Source organism: Onychomys torridus, chromosome 23, assembly GCF_903995425.1.
Source record: "Onychomys torridus chromosome 23, mOncTor1.1, whole genome shotgun sequence".
Classification (NCBI taxonomy): domain Eukaryota; kingdom Metazoa; phylum Chordata; class Mammalia; order Rodentia; family Cricetidae; genus Onychomys; species Onychomys torridus.
Genome location: NC_050465.1, coordinates 6651563 through 6674750, shown reverse-complemented (window position 1 = coordinate 6674750; position 23188 = coordinate 6651563). Strand labels below are relative to the sequence as shown.

General features: G+C 47.7%; 1 protein-coding gene across 9 annotated transcripts in view; it reads right to left on the bottom strand.

Annotated features, from left to right (window-relative positions):
- Nucleotides 1–10611, bottom strand: part of Lrrfip1 (LRR binding FLII interacting protein 1) — a 132502-nt gene extending 121891 nt beyond the window's left edge. For all 9 annotated transcript variants that reach the window (XM_036172865.1, XM_036172867.1, XM_036172873.1 and 6 more), the window contains exon 1: nt 10445–10611. In XM_036172865.1, the coding sequence (XP_036028758.1) occupies nt 10445–10540 (96 nt within the window). In that variant the 5' untranslated portion in view covers nt 10541–10611. The remainder of the gene's footprint in view (nt 1–10444) is intronic.
- Between the last annotated feature and the right edge of the window lie 12577 nt (nt 10612–23188).

The following is a 23188-nucleotide window of genomic DNA, read 5'->3' as shown; positions in this document are numbered from 1 at the left end:
TGCAGCATGGGTAGTGATACAGCATGGGCAGCGGTGCAGCATGGACAGTGGTACAGCATGGGGAGTGGTGCAGCATGGGCAGCGGTGCAGCATGGGCAGCGGTGCAGCATGGGGAGTGGTGCAGCATGGGTAGTGATACAGCATGGGCAGTGGAGCAGCATGAACAGTGGTGCAGCATGGGCAGCAGTGCAGCATGGGCAGCAGTGCAGCATGGGTAGTGGTACAGCATGGGCAGCAGTGCAGCATGGGCAGTGATACAGCATGGGCAGCGGTGCAGCATGGGTACAGTGCAGCATGGGTAGTGGTGAAAAGCAGAAAGGACAATGTTTGAGCCCCTGCGTTGTCCTGTAGTAACAGGGTCAGAGCTGCCATGGATCACACCAAGAAGGGAGTGGAAATCCTGACAGAGCTCCAGTGCAATGCTGACTGTTCCTGGCTCTCACACACCGCTGACCTGAGAGTTTACCTACAGCCAAGACCAGATCACATTCTGCCGACCCAACTCCTCAGGTGCTTGTTTATGTAAGGTGCATCTCGGGTCCTAGGGAGCTTGACACACCAATGGATGAATTAAAGATTCTTGATGCCTGAAGTCAGCAAAATCTTTTTTTGTCTTGTTAGATTTTTCCTCTCCTCTCCTCTCCCCTCCCCTTCCCCTCCCCTTCCCTCCCCTCCCCTTCTCTCTCTCTCTCTGTCTCTCTCGGTCTCTCTCTGAGACAAGGTCTTGCTAGATAGCCATGGCCATCCTGTTATTTGCTATGTAACCCAAGCTGGCCTTGAACTTGTAGCAATCCCCCTGCTTCTGCTTTTCAAGGTCCACATGTGTCCCTAAATCCAGCTCAAAATCTTAGGTCTTTTTTGTTTTGTTTTTTTAAAAAGCTCTGATCTCTCATCCAATTTGGCATTTCTTTTTCTCTTGGTAAAGACAAAATGAGTCTGCTTTGTAGGAGGATAGTGAGTTCAAGACCAGCCTAGACTACATAGTGAGGCGCTGTGTGTGTATGTGGAGGAGGAGGAAGAGGAGAAGGGAGAGAGAGAGAGAGAGAGAGAGAGAGAGAGAGAGAGAGAGAGAGAGAGAGAGAGAGAGAGAGAGAGAGAGTAAAAAGAAAAAAAGCCTGGTCAGATGGCTCAGTGGGTAAGGACACTTGCTCCAAGACAGACAACCTGAGTTTCATCCCTGGAATTCACATGGTGGAAGGCAAGAACCGACTCTGACAAGTTAGCCTTTGACCTCCATCTATACACTGTGGCATGCACACGCATAGAAAATAAATGTGATGTAAGCATGGTGGTACACACCACTTGGGAGGCAAAGGCAGGAACATCTCTGTGAGTTCAAGGCAGATCTGATCTACATAGCAGGTTCCAGGTCAGCCAGGGCTACATCATGAGACCTTGTCTCAAAATGAATGGATAAATAAAAGTAAATACATAATAAAACAAGTTTCAAAAGGGAAGAATCACAAAGAAGAAAGAGAGTGAGGGGTGGGAGGGAAGCCTCCAGAAATTAAAATTAAATACTGCTCAGGTATATTTAGTAGGAGTAGATTCATTTGAATACTCTTCCAGACAATCTAACAAAAGACAGAAAGGTGGAGAAAAAAAAAAAAAAAAACCACAAAAGGAAGATCTGTGCAGAAAATAGGTATGCCTAGAAGAACAGAGGGAGCTGATGGGATTGGGATACCCACAGACCTCTCAGGACTGAGTATCACCTCTCAGAACAACTTCTGGATAGTCATTTCCAGATTGGACGAAGCTAGCCATGCTCAACACACACGGGGAAAGCCCAGGATACCAAGAATAAGGTGACTGCCGCGGGATCCAGGGACTAGAAGCAGATCACAACATTGAAACTGTGGACAGTACTGCTGTTATCAGAACAGCCCCCGATGCCAGAATAAAACAGGAAGACGCATTGGGATGACGGCAGAAATCCATTTTACTTCTACTTCACATTGATTTATTAGGTAACAGCAGCATGTCCTTGGCAAATCCACCAGTGCTACTTCCCACACTCCTCTGCTGTGGTTCTGTCGGTGTTTCAAGTGAATGCCAGCAAATTGCAGCCTTCCCCCACAGAGGACGGAGAGCCACCTTCCCTTTCTGGGCAGGGCTCCTTTCAATCAACAGTGCCAATTGGGAACCACTTCAGAGGACAGAGAAATCTTTGACATTCTTCAGAACCTTATTTTTAACCTAGATCTCTCTATAGAACCAAACTATCAATCAAGCATGAGGGCGGAATAAGGCTTTTTTAGATGTGCAAATATTTGGAAAAGGTACTCTTGTTCAGAAAGTGACTGAAGGATGTGTTCCAGCAAAACGCATTTTGATCCGAGAGAGACAATGTACAATCCAGGAAACAGGGACTGAACCCCTCCACCCAAAAGGGCAAAAGGATCCTTCAGAGCTGTAAAAGGGAGTAAGTGCTGAGGTGGGCAAAGCCTGGGGCACCCAGATCTGACTAGATGGGTTGTGGGTAACAAATAGGCTGACATGATGATCTGACTTGTCTAATTACATTACACATTGGGTCCATAAAGAGTTCTGCTAAGACTTTGAAGAACTACAGATCAGGTGAGCAATTTAAATAAAAAGAAACAACTCTAGGAAAAAGAGAAAGGTGTATGAGTTGGCTCCACAGTCAAAGTGATTTATAGTACACAACGTGGTCACCTTCACTGGCATTTCCTGAACACTAACTTTGACCTTTGGCCACTGTTCTGAGATCTTTACATGACATCCCTCATTTGTCCTCATAACCACCTCATGGGAAGTGGACTATTAACATTTCCCTACTGTACTTATGGGGAGGTCCACATGCTTATGCAATTTGCTTTTGACCATGAATAGAGGACAGATTTGAACCCATGAAACCTGACTCTGGTGCCCATACCCTCAACCACCCTGTTATTACACCAATGAGCATATTATTTAACCCACAACAGTGGAAATACAGTATAAAGATGTGGGAATGGAGAGAGCCTAACTTGGGTCCACGGATTCCCACTCTGATTCTTCAGCCCAGGAAGCCAACAGACATCATACTTGATAAATCCATAAAGAGTAGTTTTTTGTTTTGTTTTTTTCAAGACAGGGTTTCTTTGTGTAGCCTTGGCTGTCCTGGAACTCACTTTGTAGACCAGGCTGGCCTTGAGCTGACAGAAATCCACATGCCTATGTCTCCCAAGTGCTGGGATCAAAGGCGTGCGCCACCACTGCCTGGCTGAGTATTTTTTATAAGTAGTATTTTAGTAATAGAATATCTATTTATATGCATAATATCTGTGAAAATGATGATACTCACCAGAGCATTCAGGGACTTATGGGGCCTTTAAACATTTGTCTTTTACAGGGTTTGGCAATGTAATATTTATGAAAATATCTCTTATAGTCTAGAAATGAACTCTTGCTGGACCTCACAGCCAATTAATAATACATCTTTGAGCTGGATGGTGGTGGCGCATGCCTTTAATCCTAGCACTTGGGAGGCAGAGGCAGGTGGATTTCTGTGAGTTGGAGGCTAGCCTGGTCTACAGAGAGAATACCAGGACATCAGGGCTACACAGAGAAACCCTGTCTTGAAAAACCAATACACACACATCACACACACACACACACACACACACACACACACACACACACACACACACACACTGTCTTAGTTAGGGTTTGTATTGTTGCAACAAAACGCCATGACCAAAAAGCAAGTTGGGGAGGAAAGGGTTCATTTGGCTTACACTTCAGGATTGCTGTTCACCACTGAAGGAAGTCAGGACAGGAACTCAAACTGGGCAGGATCCCAGAGGCAGGAGCTGATGCAGAGGCCATGGAAGGAAGCTGTTTACTGGCTTGCTTCCCCTGGCTTGCTTAGCCTGTTATAGAACCCAGGACCAGCAGCCCAGGGATGGCACCACCCACATGGCTTGGCGCTCTCCCATTGATCACTAAATGAGAAAATGCCTACAGTTGGATCATATCAGGCATTTCCTCAACTGAAGCTCCTTCCGCTGATGACTCCTGCCTGTGTCTGGTTGACACACAAAACCACACAGCACACATACCTTGAGGTCATGGAGGGCTCAGGGCTGCTATCCTACTGTGTGCTCAGCCTGTTTGTTTAATTTACCTTCTAGAAAACAGTGTAACCACCTTACTTGCCTTGGATTTCCCATGTAATCAGCTTTTACAAGCTAAGTCAATGCATGGCTGTCATCTTAAATTACTACTCTTCCATGTCCCTGACCCAGGGAGCAATGTGTATGTGTTATGATGATCATTTGCTAAAAACCCAGCATATATAGGTTGAAAACAATCTTATAAACGGAACACCCACCATTAATGTAGCATACAACATTTGCATATCGCTTGATAAACAATTCTGTTTCTAGTACTGTCTGTTCATTGGGGTCAGCTGAAGTTTGTGACTTAATTCCTTGTAAACTCCATTAAAGGCTTCTGTAAAGTATCCCTCATTCTTCCCCCAAGTGGCACTTCCTCTGCTGTTCAAGGCCCTTTGTGAGACACCTACAGACATAGACACGGGCAGCTTCAGACTCACACAACAGACAGACAGGAGGAACAGAAGACAGAAAGAGCGAAGAAGAGAATTAAAACCTGGACTGCCTGTTGGCTGAATGACACCAAGGGGAAGATTTCTGTCCTTACTGTGACACCATGGCACTATTGGTGACTCCGAGTTTATTACTAATGCTTTCACACCAACACACACAGTCATGTAAGAAGCCATGGGAGAGTTCTCACCAGAGAAGTGTCAGGGTCTGACAAGCATTAAAAGGACAGTTCTGGAAGCAGAGAGATAGCTCAGCCATTAAGAGCCTTATTGCTGGGTTGGAGAGATGGCTCAGAGGTTAAGAGCATGGACTGTTCTTCCAGAAGTCCTGAGTTCAATTCCCGGCAACCACATGGTGGCTCACAGCCATCTGTAATGAGATCTGGCGCCCTCTTCTGTATACTAAATAAATAAATCTTTAAAAAAATAAGAACCTTATTGCTTCTGCAAAGAACCTGGGTTTGGTTCCCAGCACCCTATATGGTGGCTCACAACCACCTGGAACTCCAGTTCCAGGGGATTGAATGCTTTCTGCCCTCCTACATGCATATGGTGCACATAAACTCACACAGGTACACACAAATACATACATTTAAAAAAAAAAACCACCCTACATCTTAAAAATGATTAAAAGAACTCTCCAGCTGTGTGATTCATGGCCTGAGAACATGCCAAAGGTAAAATCGCACATTAGTTTGCTGAAAAAAAAATTAAGCTTTTACAGATGTAGGAGTGAAAAAAGAAGGTGCCGGATGTAGGAAGGCAGAGGACACTGGTGTCTGCCTCATGGAAGGCTACACTGAAGGCTCACGGGTCAGTTGGGGACAGCTGTCCTAGAGACAGGTGCAGTTGGCCTGACTGCAGGATGTCATCTGCAATGAAGTCTTCGATGAAGCGCCAAACGCTCTACTCTTCTGATGGGATTTAGCACACATGGGATGAATCGCCAGAGGATGGCTGGCTCACTGTGGTCCTCTATTCATCCTTTTGTGCCCCACACTTTGACGGGATCTCTAGTTGACAAGCTTGATTACAGTCCAGGACCATGGTCTTTACCATTCACTCTGGTCTCTTCGGCCTTTCATAGTAAAATCCCAACACTGAGCATGGAGCCAGGACTCATTGAGACTCCACAGATGGACTAAGAGACAGCTGGCTCTGACAGGAATAGCTGTGGGTGGGGCCCAGAGGCCACCAGAGACAGCAGGCTGTCCAGCTGAGGCCCTGAATCCTCTCTAGTCTCTTCCGTCTTTTGGCAATCACATCAACAGTCCAAGCTCACAGGCCCAGGAACTCCTGTTCTGGCCATTCATAATACCTCACAGATGATGTCCACCCCCCAGATCTCTGTCTCTCTTAGGAAGGCCACCCAGGGTGGCTTCATTAGTATTTGAGATGGGGAAGTTCTTCACATTGAACAATGAACAGCCATATGTTCCTCCACCCTATGGAAGTTGGGGTACCACCACTTCCTGACAGTACTAGCCACCCTGGACGGCACAGCCAGCCAGTGTCCATCAGGTTCTTACCAGTTGACCAGTCTTACAAAGACAATGGCTTAAGTCAAGTGGCTGGGGTAACAAAAAGGACTACTTTTCATCTTTGTCTATTCCTCTCTTTGTCAAATCCAGGCAGAAGCTGTCCTCAGTGTGCTGTCATTGTGGGCATGGGGACTGTGACAGAGGCCAGGAGTAAGAATTCCTCCCAGATCCCTCAATCCAAGAAACCTAGGTCAGCTTGATGCTATAGGTAGTCGAGGGAACGGGTCTCAAGTGAGCTAACCCCAACCTATGGCAATCTCAATGGCCTTGAGGCTTGAGAAGACACAGAGGCAGGGTCGCTTCACCAAGGTTGAGCTCTGAGGCCTACCTGGAAGGATGGTAAGGAGACAGCATGTGGAAGGATTATCTTAATGGGCTTGCCAATACAGATGTGGTGCTCACAGCAGGTTCCCCAGAAGAAGAGCCTGCAGCAGGCATGTGGCTGCTAGTGGTTTCTTGCAAAAGCCCTAGAGACTAGCAGGGCGGAGCATGAGCTCATCAGGGTACACATGCACAAGTACCACCAGCCTGATCTTGCTGTGAGCCCACAGCAGGAAGTCACCAGAGTGGGAGTGAGACATTCTCTGTCCTAATGAGTGTGAGCTAATGGCTGCAGGCTCCCTGTTCCAGGAACTCTGCTGGCTGGGGGACCTCTCCTTCCACACATTAGGAGTTTTGCCCAGTGAAGGTGAAGTTCGGGGTGGGCTCTGAGCTTTCAACATTCAATGCTCCTGGACCACATGGCAGGGGGATCCACTTACAAGTGGGTTCCCTGAACAAGAGGCTTCAGGAACAGTTATGGACTAGAGTCCCCTCCCCCTTCCTGCCCTGCCCTGCTGGATGAGGAAAGGCATCTCTTGTGGGCCACAGAGGGAGGGACCAACTCACCACCCAAGGAGATGCCTCCACCAGCTCGTAATAGACGGACCCAACATGAAGCCAGCTGCTGTGACAGCATCAGGAAAGGCCTGAAGAGGACACTAACAGCCTTGGGCAGACTGCTGAAGGGGAAATCCAGGCACTCCCAAAGTCCTTGGCAGAAGCTCCCACGTGGGAGGAGGGGAGACTCAGCCTTGGGATTTACCTTCTGAAAACTTCAGAAGCACATCTTCCCAGACGTAAGATCTGGCACTCCTAACCTCCTAGAAGGCCATGTCTTTATGTCTGAAGAATGCTGGCAGGCCCCTTTCCCTAGCATCATGCTAGATGTCTATCTCCCAGAGACAATCCAATCAATGCGGATGGGCCAGAGGCATATTAAATGACAACCTGTCTACTTTTTGGGTTGGAGCCAGGTGGGACCTGTGGATATGGAAAGACAAGGCAGGCTGTGGAGGAGGCAATAAAAAGTTCTCCTTTCTCAGAGAACTTCAGACCCCCAGGACAACTGAACACTGGGTGGGTCCCCTGCCCCTAAGGCTCAAGATTTCTGATGACCTTGACTCAGAATCTCCACTTGTTTTCTCTAAGGCCACCCACCCCCTGTCACTTTCATAACCCCTCTGCCACCATTCAGGCCTCTAGAACATCTTAAAAAATTCAGGGCGAGCTGGCCCACCCCAGCTCCAGGCCGGGCACGGAGAGTCCTGTCTCCTTTTGTCATGGGGCCTTTATGGAAGTCAGCAATCTGTGGTCTTGGAATTTGGAGCAGGAGAGTTACAGAGACCTGCAGAAGCTCCCTAGAGAGACGCGTCTAGCTCTCTGGAGAGAGTCAGGCAGAGGAGACCGCACAGTTCAGGAGGCCAGCTTGGGATGATTCCTTTTGTCCAGCCTGAGACCAGCGAACTTGCACACAGCACCTCTCCACCTGTGGATGGGGTCAGCATACAGGAGCCCGTAGTGTTGAGATACGAGTACCAGCAAGAGAAGAGGGGAATCCTGCCTCCCCTAGGATTTTTGTACTCTACTGGTATGTGTCCCTCATCTAGGTCAAATGGTCAGGGTTTTTGTCCTGGCAGCCAAAACATCTGGCTGGTAGATACATCCTTCAAGAGCTCAAAATGCCATTTCCTCCAGGAAGCAGCCTCTGATCCCATCTGCTAGCTGGAATTCTGTCTCACTCCAAACCTCCAGGCCCTTCTGTGCCCTTTCTGATCAGGTGGTGTCTTCTACAGGCTTTGTGGACCTACAGGTCCCAACCTACCCTTCTCTTCTGTGAGATAGAGTCTCACTATGTAGCCCATACTGGCCTCCAATTCTGTAACCTCCTAGGTTAGCCTCCTCAGTGCTAGGATCACAATAAAATTCTATTCATCTTGCCAGACCCAGTTTTGATCCAAATCTTTGCCAGTGTCCCCCCTAACTGGTATATTTAGGATAGGGCATTGGATACCACGATCATGGATTAAAGAGTAAATAGTGAAGTACCAAACCTGAGACAATTTTGCTAATGTTCATAAGAATGCTCAATAACTCAGGGAATATTTGCCATCTGAATTCTGATTTAATTTCACAGTTGGGCAGCAGACTTCAATTGCAGAGCAGACAGTATCACCTGCTCCCTGCAATCTTTTCAATGACTGTCACTAGGTCTGGGTATGGGCCACATCTGTGGCTGACTTTCACTGGGGCTTTGGGGTATGTGGCGGTGGTGGTGGGGTGCACTCATTTCCAGAGTTAGTTGGATATACTTTATCTGCTGTTCCTTTGCGTCTCCCACAGCCTCAGGGAGTCTGTCCCTCTTTCAGAGTTGAGAATAGGGCTAAGAGGGTGGCTGGGGAGCGGGGTTTTCTAGACCAGCACATCTGGTACAGAGTGGTCCGTCTGGTCTGCAAGCTCAGGTCTGACTCCTGCCTGTCTTTATAACTGCTGACTTCAGCTCCCTGGACACAAGACAGAACCGTTCCCTGGCCTCATGTCCAATCTATTTTTATAACAACCAGGCGATAAGAGACTGGTTGACGGGACTCCCAATCTTCTCATTCCTTTGTCCTGCAGCCACCAGAATTTGTGGGGCACTCTGGCTCTCCCAGGGACACTTGTTTGCTGCGTGGTCACATACTCATGTAAGAGACTGTTGTGAGCAGGGAATTAATTATAGCCCAAAGTCCTGTAACCAACACTGTTAATCACCTACCACCCACCTGTCTCTATGAGCCCTTGGTGTAAGATTTTACCTGTCTAGATGGCACCTTCTACAGATAACCAACGACAGCCAGCCTCAGCACATTTAGCCAACTGCACCAGGTACAAACCCGGCCGCCGGAGGGCTAAGTGTCAAAATGCGTCACAGAGGATGGAGCTGTACAGTGGGCTTCAGGGGATGGATAGGCATTTGCTGAAAAGCCCTCTTTGTACAGAGAAAATCGTTTCTCATCTCAGTGTTCTGCAAACATGAATCCACATAACCATAAAAGTGAAGCCAGGCATTCACATCTACCAATCAGAAGAGCCAGTCCTGGGCAGAAGACCTCAGCCACTACCGGTACCATGTAACAGCAGTCTAAATTGCTGGGAAGTTTTTCCACGTGGAAATAATATGTAGGCTAACTCTCCATCACAACCTGCGCGGAAGAGATGGGAGGAGCCTGGATTTCATCTGCATTGACTTTTTTTTTTTTAGTTAGTATGTGCACAAGACACTCAAAGGGAAAAGAAAAGCAATAGAAATTTCTGATTCCTTTGTCCACCCTGCGTCTTAACCAGTTGGCCCCCTCCCCCAGAGCGGCTGCCACCAGTTTGCTCAAGTCTTTCCACGTGTCACGCATGCTGTTGCAGCCTGAAGGGTTGCATCTTTGTGGGAGAAAAACGGGGCGTTTGTGCAGACACGCACACCCATGCGCCCTCCTTTGCCACACGATAAGTTCATTAAAGAACGGGTTTGCGGTTGTAATGAACTGTCCAGGAAACTTTATGAAACCTCCAAACATACCCTGACTAGCTTTCAGGCTGGTCTAGACACGGGATCCCGAAGTTACCCACAAGCTGATCCCTATGTGGCAATGGTCACCAACCAACTGGGGCCATTTCAGCAACGCCATGTGGCTTCTGGGGCCACTACTGGTCAGCAGGGTCGGCCTAACCTCCTTTCCCTGTACAATGAAGGGCACTGGGCCCCCATTCGACTGGCACCCGGCTACCTTGAGCCCCTGGTGGCCCGATTCAGCCAGTCCCCGGGACTAGAGGCCCACAAGGACCAGGGGCTGCGGCTGAGGGCAGCAGCGCCACCGGCGTGTGGCAGGCGCGGAGTGGTCCGCAGGCCATGATGGGAGCTGGGGCCCAGCGCTTCTGCCCCACAGGGCCCGGGCCAGAGCGCGGCCGCTGGGGACCGCTGGGGGCGGCTGGGGACCGCGGGGGACACTGACAGCTCTGGCCGAGCCTCGCTCACCTCGCGCGCGATCTGATTCAGAGCGTCGTCCTCCGCAGTCAGCCGCTCCCGGTTGGGGAGCCGCTTGCGCCCCGATCCCTGCGTACCCATGTCCATGGGCCACGGCGCACAGCTGCTGCGGGACCGGTCTCCGAGCTGCGCTCGCCCGCCTGCCTGCTCCGCCCCTCGCTCCGCCGCGGCGTCATGGCGTCAGCAGCGCGGGGCTGGGGACGCGGGGGACGCGGGGGACGCGGGAGGCCGGGGCCAGGACCACTGGGATCTGCGGGGTACCCTGGAGACCGCGAGGTGGGACGCAGGGATGCAGGAACGCAGGGTGGTGATGGAGATGCTGAAGCGGTGGTGGCGATGAGAAGGCTGGGGGACAGAGACACGGTTGACCGGGGGCACTCCTGGCAAGGAAAGAGGCAGAGGATACTGACAGTAGCAAAGACCCACAAAAGAGCCTCCCTCATAAGGACGGGCCAGGCAGAGACCTAAGAGTAGCAGATTGTGGAGGCGATGTATTGGAATACCAGAACACTGCGGGCTGGGCTCGAGGGATACTGTGAGACCAGGGCCTGTTGGTGGTGCTCAGGGTTGTGAGCTGTGCAGGGCATACTGTTCAGAACTGGCATGACACACGTCATGGTTGGAACAGTGGGCAGTTGAGTGGAAACCTCTGCTGGAGTCCTACAAAATCTTTCAGAGGACTGAATGGCCCAGAAGAGTTTGCACCGAGGGATAGGCTCAGGTTATGGTTTAAGCTGGCATTCCTATCTCAGCCAATTAAGGTAAAAGTCCACCCCCAAGGAGTGAGGGCCTTCCTTGCTCTGGGATCAGGTCCAGGTGCCTTCAGATGGCAGTCCAGGTACCAGTGACTTCCCAGCACTCTGTGCTTTGGGAATCATCCTGTGAGAGTATACAGTTCTGTAGGCCTCTCTTTCTGCTCACACTGCCTACAGTCTACCCCTTGACTGGCTATGGCCACTTGCCTAGTGTACCTCCAGAATCTGAGAAATGGCCGGGCTTATTCCCTGCTGTCCATGGAAACTGATGCTCTGAAGCTCTCCATGGGCACCAGTGAGGAAGATGGAAAGGCTGCCCTGGGGCTAGGCAAGGCACACAAATTTCTTCTGCCCTGCCTTGTCACCCATGGCTCTTGGTGGACTCTTTTAAAATTAGACAGGGCACTTGGAGAAGTTCAGGCTGGGAAAGGCATTGGGGTATCTGAAGTTTGTATGAAATTCAAGGTGGCTGGACTTGGGGGAAGACAGGAGAGAGGATGGCCCAGAAAATAAAGACAAGCCTTCTGAAGTCACTGGTGGTAGCCCTGCCCCCACTAGAATAAGGATGGTTAACATTCTAACGTGTTTCCAGCTGAGTTGTATGATCAAGTGGGTGTGAGCCCTTAGAAACATCATGTGGAAACTGAAAGGGACAAGAAACAGACCCCTCAGTGACAGGGAAGCTGTTGGAAGTGTATGCCAGGGAGGAAAATATGGTAAATGGAGTGACATGTGAGGGGTGAGAGATTCTGGTTACATTGCTCAGGGTATGAGTAGACCCAGCTGGTGCCCTGCTTGGCACACTGTAGGCACAAGGGAGATACCTTTGGCTGAATCTCCTATGCCATCTTCACACCATGTGGGGCCCCGTACTCCTTAGTGATGTAATCCTGCTCCGAGAAGTCACAACTATTATTTTTCTTTGCCCAGACCAGCTGGGGGTTGCTCATCATCTTCTTTAGCCAAGGCTGTGTCCTGCCAACCTGTTCCTGCCCTCACACCTGCTGCCTGTCAACTGCTTGGCCAGGCTCTTCAGCACAACCATAAAGGAGACAGGGCTGGTGCTGCCCTCTCAAGGCTAAGGAAATGCTGGGTGTTCCTTATCCAAAGCCAGTTCCAAGTTCTAGCATCTCCCTTCTGGAAGAAGCCTACCTGATGCCTAAGACCTTTCCTTCTACCTTAGATCCTCAGCCCTGCCCACCTGGCATCCCAGGATACTGGTCCTTTTGTTCTGAGAGGTGTTCTACTAGCTGGGCTGGCACAGCTCTCCCCTGTATACAGTAACATCAGTGGAGAGTTTCAGAGCAGAGAGAGAAGACACCTCAAAGATCTAAGGTCCAGGACCACCATGTTCATCTCCAAGACCATCTCTGATGTCCTCCTTAAATATAAGTGCCACTTTAGAAAGGGTCCAGGGAAAGTGTGTGTGTGTGTGGGGGGGGCTTCATAAAGGCCACTGTATACTTGAACACTATAGAGTTTCCCACCCTGCATCTCTTTGTTCACTGGGTAAGCCCTGCAGGAGGCTTGGAAGCTACAAGCGGTCTAGTCCAGTCTGCATGAGGACTGAGAGCTTCTGGGGGAGAGGTTCCCATGAGCTGTCACAGGGTACAAGCTGGGTGCACTGAGTATCATGTGCTCCTGCCCCTGCCTCCTCTGCTGTCCTCCACCAGCAAAGGATGCAAAGAGCCAGGGGAGCTACCAGCCCTCCCACGGATGGCTGGCATAATGGAGCAAAGCCTCTCCTGCTAGAACATGGGGCCAAATTTATGGCCACCAGTGGGGCTGAGAACAGATTCTGTGTCCTGCCAGGGGGGTTGGTGGCTTTGACTAGCCACCCATTTTCAGTTGCTTCTTTCAATGACTCAGACATACATTTCCAAGAGAGTAAAGTGGTTTGGCTTGCTCACTCTGGTGCTGCCATCTTAGATATCCGTGGACAAACATTTCCAGCCAACATCAGGGTTTGCTGGAGGAAACACTTAGGGGTTGTCTTGGGCTCTTTCTCTCCCCCTCCCCAACCCAACCAGATGCCCAAACTTGTTTTTTCCCTTCACCTCTGATTGGTCCCCTACCCCTTCTGCATCCCACCATGGTCAGCTCCCAGCTCAGTTAGACTCTGCCTCTCTAGATTGCTGGGGTGGATGGCTTCCTGAGTGTACTACATGGAACAACCACAGGGAGTTCAGTAAGAAAGTACTAGAACTCCTATTAATAGCCAGAATGGACTACATAAGGATGCTGTACTTCAGAAACAGGGATCTGGTGCCAGCTGCTGGGTTCCTCTTACAGGGCAGGAAAGGAGCACATGGGCATGAAGTCCAAGCAGGATTTGAGTGGGTTATATTAGGAGGTCCTGCAAAGGCTGTCTGAATGCCATCAAGACTGATGCCATTCATTCTGTTGTAAAAGTCCCCTTCCATCAAGCTGCCCACTCAGATCTGCAGAATGGCATCTCTGTGGCTGTCACAGCAGCTCTGGAGGGGACCAGGAGGTGTGACTGTGTGGCTAACTTGTGACTAGTTAGAATGCTGAAGTTCTCAAAGCCACTTAAAGTGTTATTCCCATGGAATCTCACACTCCCAAGTGCTACCTAGTTCAGGAATTTTCTAGAAATGAGGAGGCTGAGTGGGAGGGTGTGATGCTTGGACATGCCATGCGTGTCTCTGGGAGGAGGAGGACTGTGAAGGTGACTGTTCCGCACATAGCCAACTCCTCAGAACTTCGTCTTTTTCCTCTACACCCCTCCTCCTCTCCCTCCTCCCTCTCCTCCTCTTCCTCCTCCTTCTCATCCTCCTCTTTCTGGGCTTTGATCAAAGTCAGGATTCTGTACCTGCTAAACATGTTGCCTATCATCCTTAGAACATTCTTGTGTAGCTCTCTCAGGTGGCTTCCTGAGGCCTAGGACCTTGCCTTTTTATTCCCCCCAAGAATCTTGCTGAGGCTTGTGGGTCCATGAGTGATTAGAACATGCACTTGAGGGGCTGGATAGATGTCTCAGCAGTTAAGAGCACGGTCTGCTCTTGCAGAGAACCTGAGTTCAGTTCCCAGAACCCACATGGTGGCTCACAACCATATATGACGCCAGTTCCAGGGGATCTGATGTCCTCTTTTGATCTCCTTAGGCACCAGGAATGAACATGATACACACATACACATATACATACATTCAGGCAAAACACTTATACACCTAAAATAAAATAAATCTTTTTTTTTTTTAAATGTACTTGACTACATACAGAGTCTTTTTTTTTCTTTTTATATATTTCTGTGTATAGTAGGTCTGAAAACCAATATTCACTTTACTTGTGAAAGAAAAATGCTATAAATGCTTGTTGACTAGCAATGGAATTAAATTTCTCTGGTGTGGGATTTATTAGCTATTGAATCAATTGGCTTTAAAAAACACAGGGCATGCCGGGTGGTGGTGGCACACACCTTTAATCCCAGCACTTGGGAGGCAGAGCCAGGCGGAACTTTGTGAATTCAAGGCCAGCCTGGGCTACAGAACGAGATCCAAGAAAGGCGCAAAGCTACACAGAGAAACCCTGTCTCAAAAAAGCAGAAAAAAGAAAAACACATACACACAACACACAGGGCAGGGAAATTTCCAGTCCTAGCAACGGGGACTAAACTACATTAAAAAGAAAATCATTCTTCTGATAATAGCAATTCAAACCTGTCTGTACAGAAAGGAGCCATTTGAGAGTACCAGGGAGTCAGATGTAGACAAGAATCCAAACAGACACAGCCTTCACAGTAAGGGAAAGCAAAGGAGGTGACATCTTCCCCATGAGATGTTTGCTATCGTTTGGATACGTTGTAGGATATTTGATCACACTGTGAACCCTGAGATTGTGCCATCTACTGGGAAAACCTGCCTCTAGCTGTGGTGTGGCCCAGCCCTAGTACACACCCTTCATCTTAGAGCTTTCTGTTTATTGTAAACAGGATTAAACAAAATAGACCATACATCAAGAGGTGGAGCAAGCAACTAGTTGACAGGAAGTAGCCATAGAGAGTAAGAGGGAGTCAGGAAGACGGATAGAGAGATGCACAGGAAGTAATAGGGAGCGACTTTGAGTTTGGCGGTCCTTTTTGGTTTGGGATGGCAAAAGAGAAGGTCTCTTTCTAGGACTGGTGAAGGAGGAAGGTCATCTGGCTGCTTTCTCTGCCTCCCTGAGCTAGCAGGTTTTCACCCCAGCATCTGGCTCCCCAGTCTTTATTGGTCAAATAAAAGGACAGAGACTTAGTTAAAACAGCATTTGCCTCCCTATGTGGAGGGGGCTGAGGTGGCTGTGATGGGCCTCTGCCTGAGCAGCAAGGCGGCTGCGGGGCACTCAGGTGCTGAGACAGCAGTAGATTTAGGTGCAGCCACTGTGCCACAGATATAAAACAACAGAGATCTACCAGGAACAAGTCTCAAGATGGAAGACTGAAGAGTTACATGCCAGAGTCTGGGACTATAAAATTAATGGGGAAATCAAAGAAATGGGGAACCATGGAAGAAGCAAGTTACAGGATGCTAAATATCCTGAGACCTGAACTGCACATGTATGGTTGACTCTCCAAGAAACCTAGAAAAATGTAATAGTTGGAATCCTGAAAGAGCTGAGCCGAGGTTGTTTGCAACTGCCTAGTGCTAGGGTGATAAAGACAGAAGCTTGGGTCCAGTGGAGCTACCAGGGCCTGGGGCTGTGGTTTGGAACTCCCAAAGGTGTTTTGAAAGCTCACCCAACAGCCACTGACACTGCTGGAGAGGTTGTGCTGGTTAGTTTTTGTCAACTTGACGAAACTAGAGTCATCTGAGAAGAGGGAGCCTCAGTTGAGGAATTGCCTCTATCAGATTGACCTGAGGGCATGTCTGTGGGGGCATTTTCTTGATTAGTGGTTTGATGTGGGAGGGCTCAGCCTACTGTGGACAGGGCCATCCCTGGGCAGGTGGTCATGGGTGGTATAAGAAAGCAGGATGAGCAAGACATGGAAAGCAAGCCAGTAAGAAGCACGCTTCATGGTCTCTGCATCAGTTTCTGCCTTCAGGTTCCTGCCTGACTTCCCTCCGTGATGGACAGTGACCTGGCAGCTCTAAGATGAGATAACACTTTCCTCCTCTAAGTTGTTTTGGTCAGTGTTGTTTTATCACAGAAAAGCAAACTACAACAGAGGTGATGGAACCCTAGAAGGTGGGATCTGATGGGAGGAAATTAGGTTATTGGTCCATATTCTTGAAGAGCAGAGTGGGAATCTGGACCCTTCTTGTCTCTTTGCTTCTGACTACCATGAGGGAAGCAGTCCTGTCTCAGCAAGGTGTGTTGCTTCACCACAGGCTCTAAACCAGCAGAACCGATCAACTATGATTTGCAACTTCTAAAACCATGAGCCCAACAAGACCTTTCTTCCTTACAAATTGCTTCCCCCAGGTATTTTGTCAAAGTGACAAGACTGTTCACTGTTACTCTTAGAGGACACCTTGAAATCCCAGCCACTTCTTAATGGTGAGGCCATTTTTTTTTTTTCTAAAAAGTATGATAGGAAAACCCAAACAGACACACTGTGACAAAACCTGGAACCAAGCCTCAATAGGACCAAGGTGACAATCAGGCTGTGGAAAGTCAACTTACTGCTGGGATTCACATTCTTCAAAGACAACAGAATCCAGACTCTGAAAAATATTGCCAGCACCATCCTGAGGAATTACTAGACAGGAAAGAGATTCACAGTCAGGAAGCACAGTCAATTGGGAAAAATCAGAGATGACATAGATGTTGGAATTAGCAGGGAAGCAGCATAAAATAGCTACAAGAGGTGTGGGGATAAAGAATGACGAGACGTGGGAATTCTAAACATGAACATGCCAAGACATGGTGGCACATGTAGAAGTTCCAGTTCCTCATGAGCTGAAGGGGAAGACACACTTAAATCTATGCTTGTGTGATTGTATGCCACGTGAGTGTAGGTGCCTATGGAGAGCAGAAGAGGGTGTTGGATCCCCTAAAATACAGGCAGTTGTGAACCATCTAGTGTGGAAGAATAGCAAGCACTCTCAACCACTGAGTCACCTCCCCAGCCCATTACATTTTAGCAAAAATATGAGGAATAGTGTTATGAAGAGTCTGGATAATATGCAAGAAAGGACTAGTAATAAAATTACCAAAACAGAATGACACATTTAAACATGTAAGCAAACAAAAGTGGGTTCTAGGGATTTAGGCTCCCATGGTGGTCAACGCATTTTCAACAGAGGCATCATGAGAATTCAATGAAGAAGAGGGACTGGAGCCACTGGGAATCCATGTGGGTAGGGGTGGGCACCTTGAATTTTACTGTCTGTCTCAGTTAGGTTTTCTATTGCTGAGAAGAGTAATCATGACCACAGCAACTCTTATAAAGGAAAACATTGGGCAGCTAATAGTTGAGTTCAGTCCATTATCATCATGGTGGGACATGGCAGCATGCATGCAGACATGGTGCTGGAGAAGGAGCTGAGATCCTACATCTTGATCCTGCAGGCAACAGGAAGTGGTCTGAGATACTGGGCGTGGCTTGAGCATATATGAGATCTCAAAGCCTGCCTCCAAGCAACACAGTTCCTCTAACAAGGCCACACCTCCTAATAGTGCCACTCCCAGTGAGCTTATGGGAACCAGTTACATCCAAACTACCACTCCTTCCTTCACACTATATGTAATTATGTCACAATAGATTTTAGACTCATACTTAAAAGTTTCTAGAAGAAAATGAATGAGAACATCTTTCAGACCATATAAAAGACCAAAATTTCATAAATAGTATGCAGAAAGCACAGATCTAAAATGAAAATTTATAAGGTTCTAAAAAAATTTGAATTCTGCTGATTTATGAATTTCATTATGAAAATGAAAAGACAATCCACAGATCTGGAGGCAATTTCCATAACAGACTGTGGTGACAAAGAACCTGTTTCCAGAATAAAGGCTTCTGAAGCAGTACTGTCACACTGAAGGGATACAAATGCCAAGAAGTAACCAAAAAGGAGTTCAACAGTTATCTTAGTTAGGGTGTCTATAGCTATGAAGAGACACCATGACCATGGTAACTCTTATTAAAAAACAACAAAAACATATAATTGGGGCTGGCTTACATTTTCAGAGATTAGACCATTATTATCATGGTGGGAAGCATGGCAGCATGCAGGCAGACATGGTGCTGGAGAGGTAGCTGAGAGTTCTACATTTTGATCCGCAGGCAACAAAGAGGAAGTGAACTGTCACACTGGATGTAGCTTGAGCATAGGAGACTTCAAAGCCTGCCTCCACAATGACACACTTCCTCCAACAAAGCCACACCTACTCCAACAAAGCCACACCTACTCCAACAAAGCCACACCTACTCCAATAAGGCCACACCTCCTAACAGTGCCATTCCCTGTGGGGGCCATTTTCATTCAAACCACCACAGGCAGTATTGTTAGGGTGTTAGAAAATTAGTATCAGGCTCCCGTTAGAATGTCTACATCAAAAAAGACTGACAAGCCCAAATGGTGAGGATGCTGAGCCAAGGTGGGCATAAACCAGGCAGCCATTTTAAAATGCCCCAGGCAGTTACTTAGAAACATAATACTTTAGTTGCTTTTCTCTTTGTTGTGACAATATACCAACTGAGAGTGACCTAAGGGAGGGAGGGTTTATTTGGGCTCATGGTTTGAGGGATACAGTCCATCAGAGTTGGAGAATTCACAACAGTAGAGGTGCGAGGTCATGTTGCATCATCATGGTTGGTAAGCAGAGAGACGAAGCTGGCGCTCAGCTTGACTTCTCCTTTTTACTCATTCAGGGACTCCAGTCTCTGGAACAGAGCCACCCATGTTTAGGGTGGGTCTTCCCACCTCTATGAACCTGATCTAAATCTCCCTCACAGACACACCCAGTGGTTTATCGTCCAGCTCCTCCCAAGTTGACAGTACCATCACATATAAATTGCCACACGATGCAGCCATTCTGCTCCTAAGGATTTACTGAAGACAGATGAAAATATGTTCAAAAAGACACACACTAGAATGTTTGTGGATGTTTGATTCACAGCTACCAGAAGCTGAGAACAACCCACTGTTCATTGACAGGTAAATGGACAAGGGCAATGTAGAATACACAGTCAGTTCTCTTTGGTAACAACAAACATAATAATGTAGACAATGATGATGGCTATTTTGTTACTAATCCCTGTTGTTTACCTACAGGGATCCCTGCTGTGGGCTGGCTCCCCTGCATCCTTAGAGCATTCACGCACATCTGCACATCTGTATACAAATCCACCATTCCTCCGAGGTTTCTGGCTACCTATCACCAGCAAAACTGTGCCCAGAACATCACAGTATTTATATGAAAAGCACCATCCTTATCAGTCACACAAGCCTCTTCCTCCACAATGGAAACTGAGCACAGATGTTTCAGCTCTCTTTTCTGGGTCTGGAAGATGTGTCTCATATTTTTGGCAGTGACTTTTAAAGCACGTCATGTCCTTGATTTGGTAATTTTAAAATAGCACAAACATTTCATCAAGTTTTTTGTTCGCTGAATAATGCCCTGGAGACTTTTTTTTTTTTTTTTGGTGAGAAAAATCACTGGAAATTTCCCCACATTAAGATAGTGCTGACAACGCAACTTCTTTGAGAGCCTCACTCTGCCTGGCTTCACTCAGGCTAACTCTAGGGAAGGTCCAAGGTGAAGCATTCCACACCAGCATCCAATCTGTTTTAAGAGCATACCAGAAAAAATAGCTCCTGGAGCTGGAGAGATGGCTCAGCAGTTAAGAACACTGCCTAATCTTACAAAGGACCTGGGTTCCTGGCCCAAGTGTCCACATGGTGGGGATCACAACTGTCTATATACCCAGTTTCAGGGGTCTGATGCCCTCTTTTGGTTTCCTTGGGCACTGCACATATATGGGCGCACTTACATACAGGCAGGCAAAACATGCATTTACACACACACACACACACACACACACACACACTAAATAAATAAATAAATAAATAAATAAATAAATAAATAAATAAATAAATAAATAGATCTTTTGATGAAAGAGGAACAGCTTGCCACTTATTTGTGTGGTATGTTCAAGTTGAATTTTTTGTAGTAACATCTTTAGGCAAAGAATAGCTAATAAAATCTGCTGTGATTTATCAAATTTAGATCGACTCTGAGTAGAGGAAAGGCCGTGTAGGTTCTTTGCTGTGGAAGGCTTTTCTCGCAGTGGAGTATGATAAAACACAAGGTGGGATCATTGAGGAGATCTGTGGGAGTAGATTTGTTTGAAAATATCTCATGCCTTCGAAAATTGAATGCTTGCCAAATCTTGCAACCAAGCTCATAATATGCCTGAAAATCATTTAAAACTCTGCATTCTGCTTCTCTACTATGCACTCTGCTTGTTCTATTTGCATTTAAGAAAACAATGTAACCAATCTTACTACGCCCTGGACTTCTTATATAGTCAGCCTTTACAATCTAAGCTAAATACTTAGCTTTAATCTTGAGTTATGTACTCTTCCATGCCCAAGCTCAGAATGGTGTGTGTGTGTGTGTGTGTGTGTGTGTGTGTGTGTGTGTGTGTGTGTGTGTGTGTGTGTGTTGTGGTAACAATTTAGCTAATAGGTTGAAAGCAGCCTTCATGAAAACAGGTATCCACCATAAAGGCTGGAGACAACATGTGGGTATAGTCTGGTAACATTTGTTTGCTGCTTGAGTGCTATTCTGTGTCAGTTGGGGTCAGGCAAATGACTTCTTCCCTTGTGAAACTGTTAAGGATTTCTGCAGAAGAGAACTCATCATTCCCCATGCCATGCTTTCTGTGCTGTTCAATAAATAAGCAAACCCCTTTATTGGGGGCAGAGGCTAGACAGACATTGAACACATACAATAGACAGACAACACATAGGTCACAGACTACAGATGACAGACAGATGGGAGGCACAGGAAAAGAAGTGGAGATGTCACATTTGGGCTCAGTCTTGGTTTAAACTATTCCAAGAGGAAGACCCTTTTCATTATTTGATGCTGTGTTGACATAGGATCCCTTGAAACTTCTTCTGTTGGGTCTGCCGTGACCCAGATCCTAGGACACCATAAACGTACAGCAGAGTGACTGCTGAGAGCAGGTCTGGGATGAGCAGGGCACATAGCTGCCTGTGGTGTGTCTCAAGGTATTAAGGCAGAGTTATATATGTGGGGAACTAGGAACACTCGTTGGGAAGAGGGTCAGGTAGATGCTGAGGCGGGGTGGGGTGGGGGATGTACACTGGTTCTTTGTACCTGGCTTCTCTGCCTTACAGTGACCTTCCTAAACTCTGTGTCCCCATCAGGACTCGGCCTTTTCAAGAAAGTGGGTCAGGATCCTTGCTCAGTCTGGTGCCTTAGCTGCTGCCCAGCTCTGAAACTGCCCTGGTGGAGTGGAGAAGAGATGCTCCCTCAGGAAGAGAGGAAGGTTTTAGACTCTAAGAAAGTATTCTGAGTTGAAGAATGCGCCCCCCATGCATGCCCGTGTGGACCCTTGAGAAAATCCAGGTGCAGTAGTTACCCCTGAATTCCCAGGGCCCAGAAAGCTGAGGAAAGATGTTTGTTATGAGTTTGAGGTCAGTATGGGCTACATAGTGAGTTCTAAGCAAACCTGGGTTACTGTGTGAGACCTTATCTAAAAACAAGAACAAAAACAACAACTAACAGATGGGCCTGGAAAGATGGCTCAGTGGTTAAGAGCACTCACTGCTCTTCCAAAGGTCCTGAGTTCAATTTCCAGCACCCACATGGCAACTCACAACTCACAAGGGTTGGGGGGGGAGCACAATTTCTCTGCTTTCTGTAAGATGGGTCTTCCCTTATTCCGGACCTTCTCCAGGCCCGCCTGGTTCTCTATGACCTTGGCTGTGAGCGTCTTTGCTGGAGAAGCCCTAGTCTCAACATTTATCCTACATGTGGATATGGGCATAGCAGCCCTGGCCACTCAGGAGCGAGTGTGGCTCTTTGTTGTTACATATTTGTTTGTTCTTGGGGGGGGGGCGCCACCCAGCTCCCATAAATCACACAAGGAGGCCTATTCTTACTTATAAATGCCCAGCCTTAGCTTGGCTTGTTTCTTGCTAGCTTTCCTTAACTTATCTCATCTACCTTTTGCCTCTGGGCTTTTCCCATTCTTTTACTTCTGTAATCTTACTCTTACTCCATGGCTTGCTGTGTAGCTGGGTGGCTGACCCCTGGTATCTTCCTCCTTCTCTGGCTACTTTTTTCCTCCCAGATTTCTCCTTTTAAATATTCTCTCTGCCTGCCAGCCCCACTTAGCCTTTCTCCTGCCTCACCATTGGCCATTCAATTCTTTATTAGACCATCAGGTGTTTTAGATAGGAAGAGTAACACAGCTTCACAGAGTTAAACATTAAAATGCAACATAAACAAAATTAACACACATTAAAATAATATTCTACAACAGCTCTTTCCATTGACCCTCCAGGTTTGGGAGGTTCACAGGTGTTTGAGAAGGCTTACTCCAGAGCCTGTTAGATGGGTCCGTGTGGGAATGTCAGTGAAACACAAGGAGCCATCAACTGGACACCCAATAACTTGGGACTCAATCACCAGTGCCTTCAGCTCAGGTCTCAGGTGATAATTAAAACTCAGCTGGATCAGCGCTCTTGTTCTGCAACCCCACTCCACCCCTGCCTGTGGCCCCCTTGCACTGAGTTTCCAAAAGGCTTTCATAATGCATGCTTTGGCAGGCTGGCATGAGGGTGAGCAATGCTGCCGTCAGCATTAGGGAAGCTTCGAGCAACAAAAGAACCAGAGGACTGACTGAGTCACTTGCGCCACTGTGCCCGCTGGGCACCGGATGCGCTCTGAGATTGACCACAGCACTGAGTGCTGTTTCTCCCCAGGCAACTGCTGAGTCAAAGGCTGTATTGTTGCCCAGCCCATTGATGGACATTCCTGTGTGTCTCTCAGCAAACGGCTGC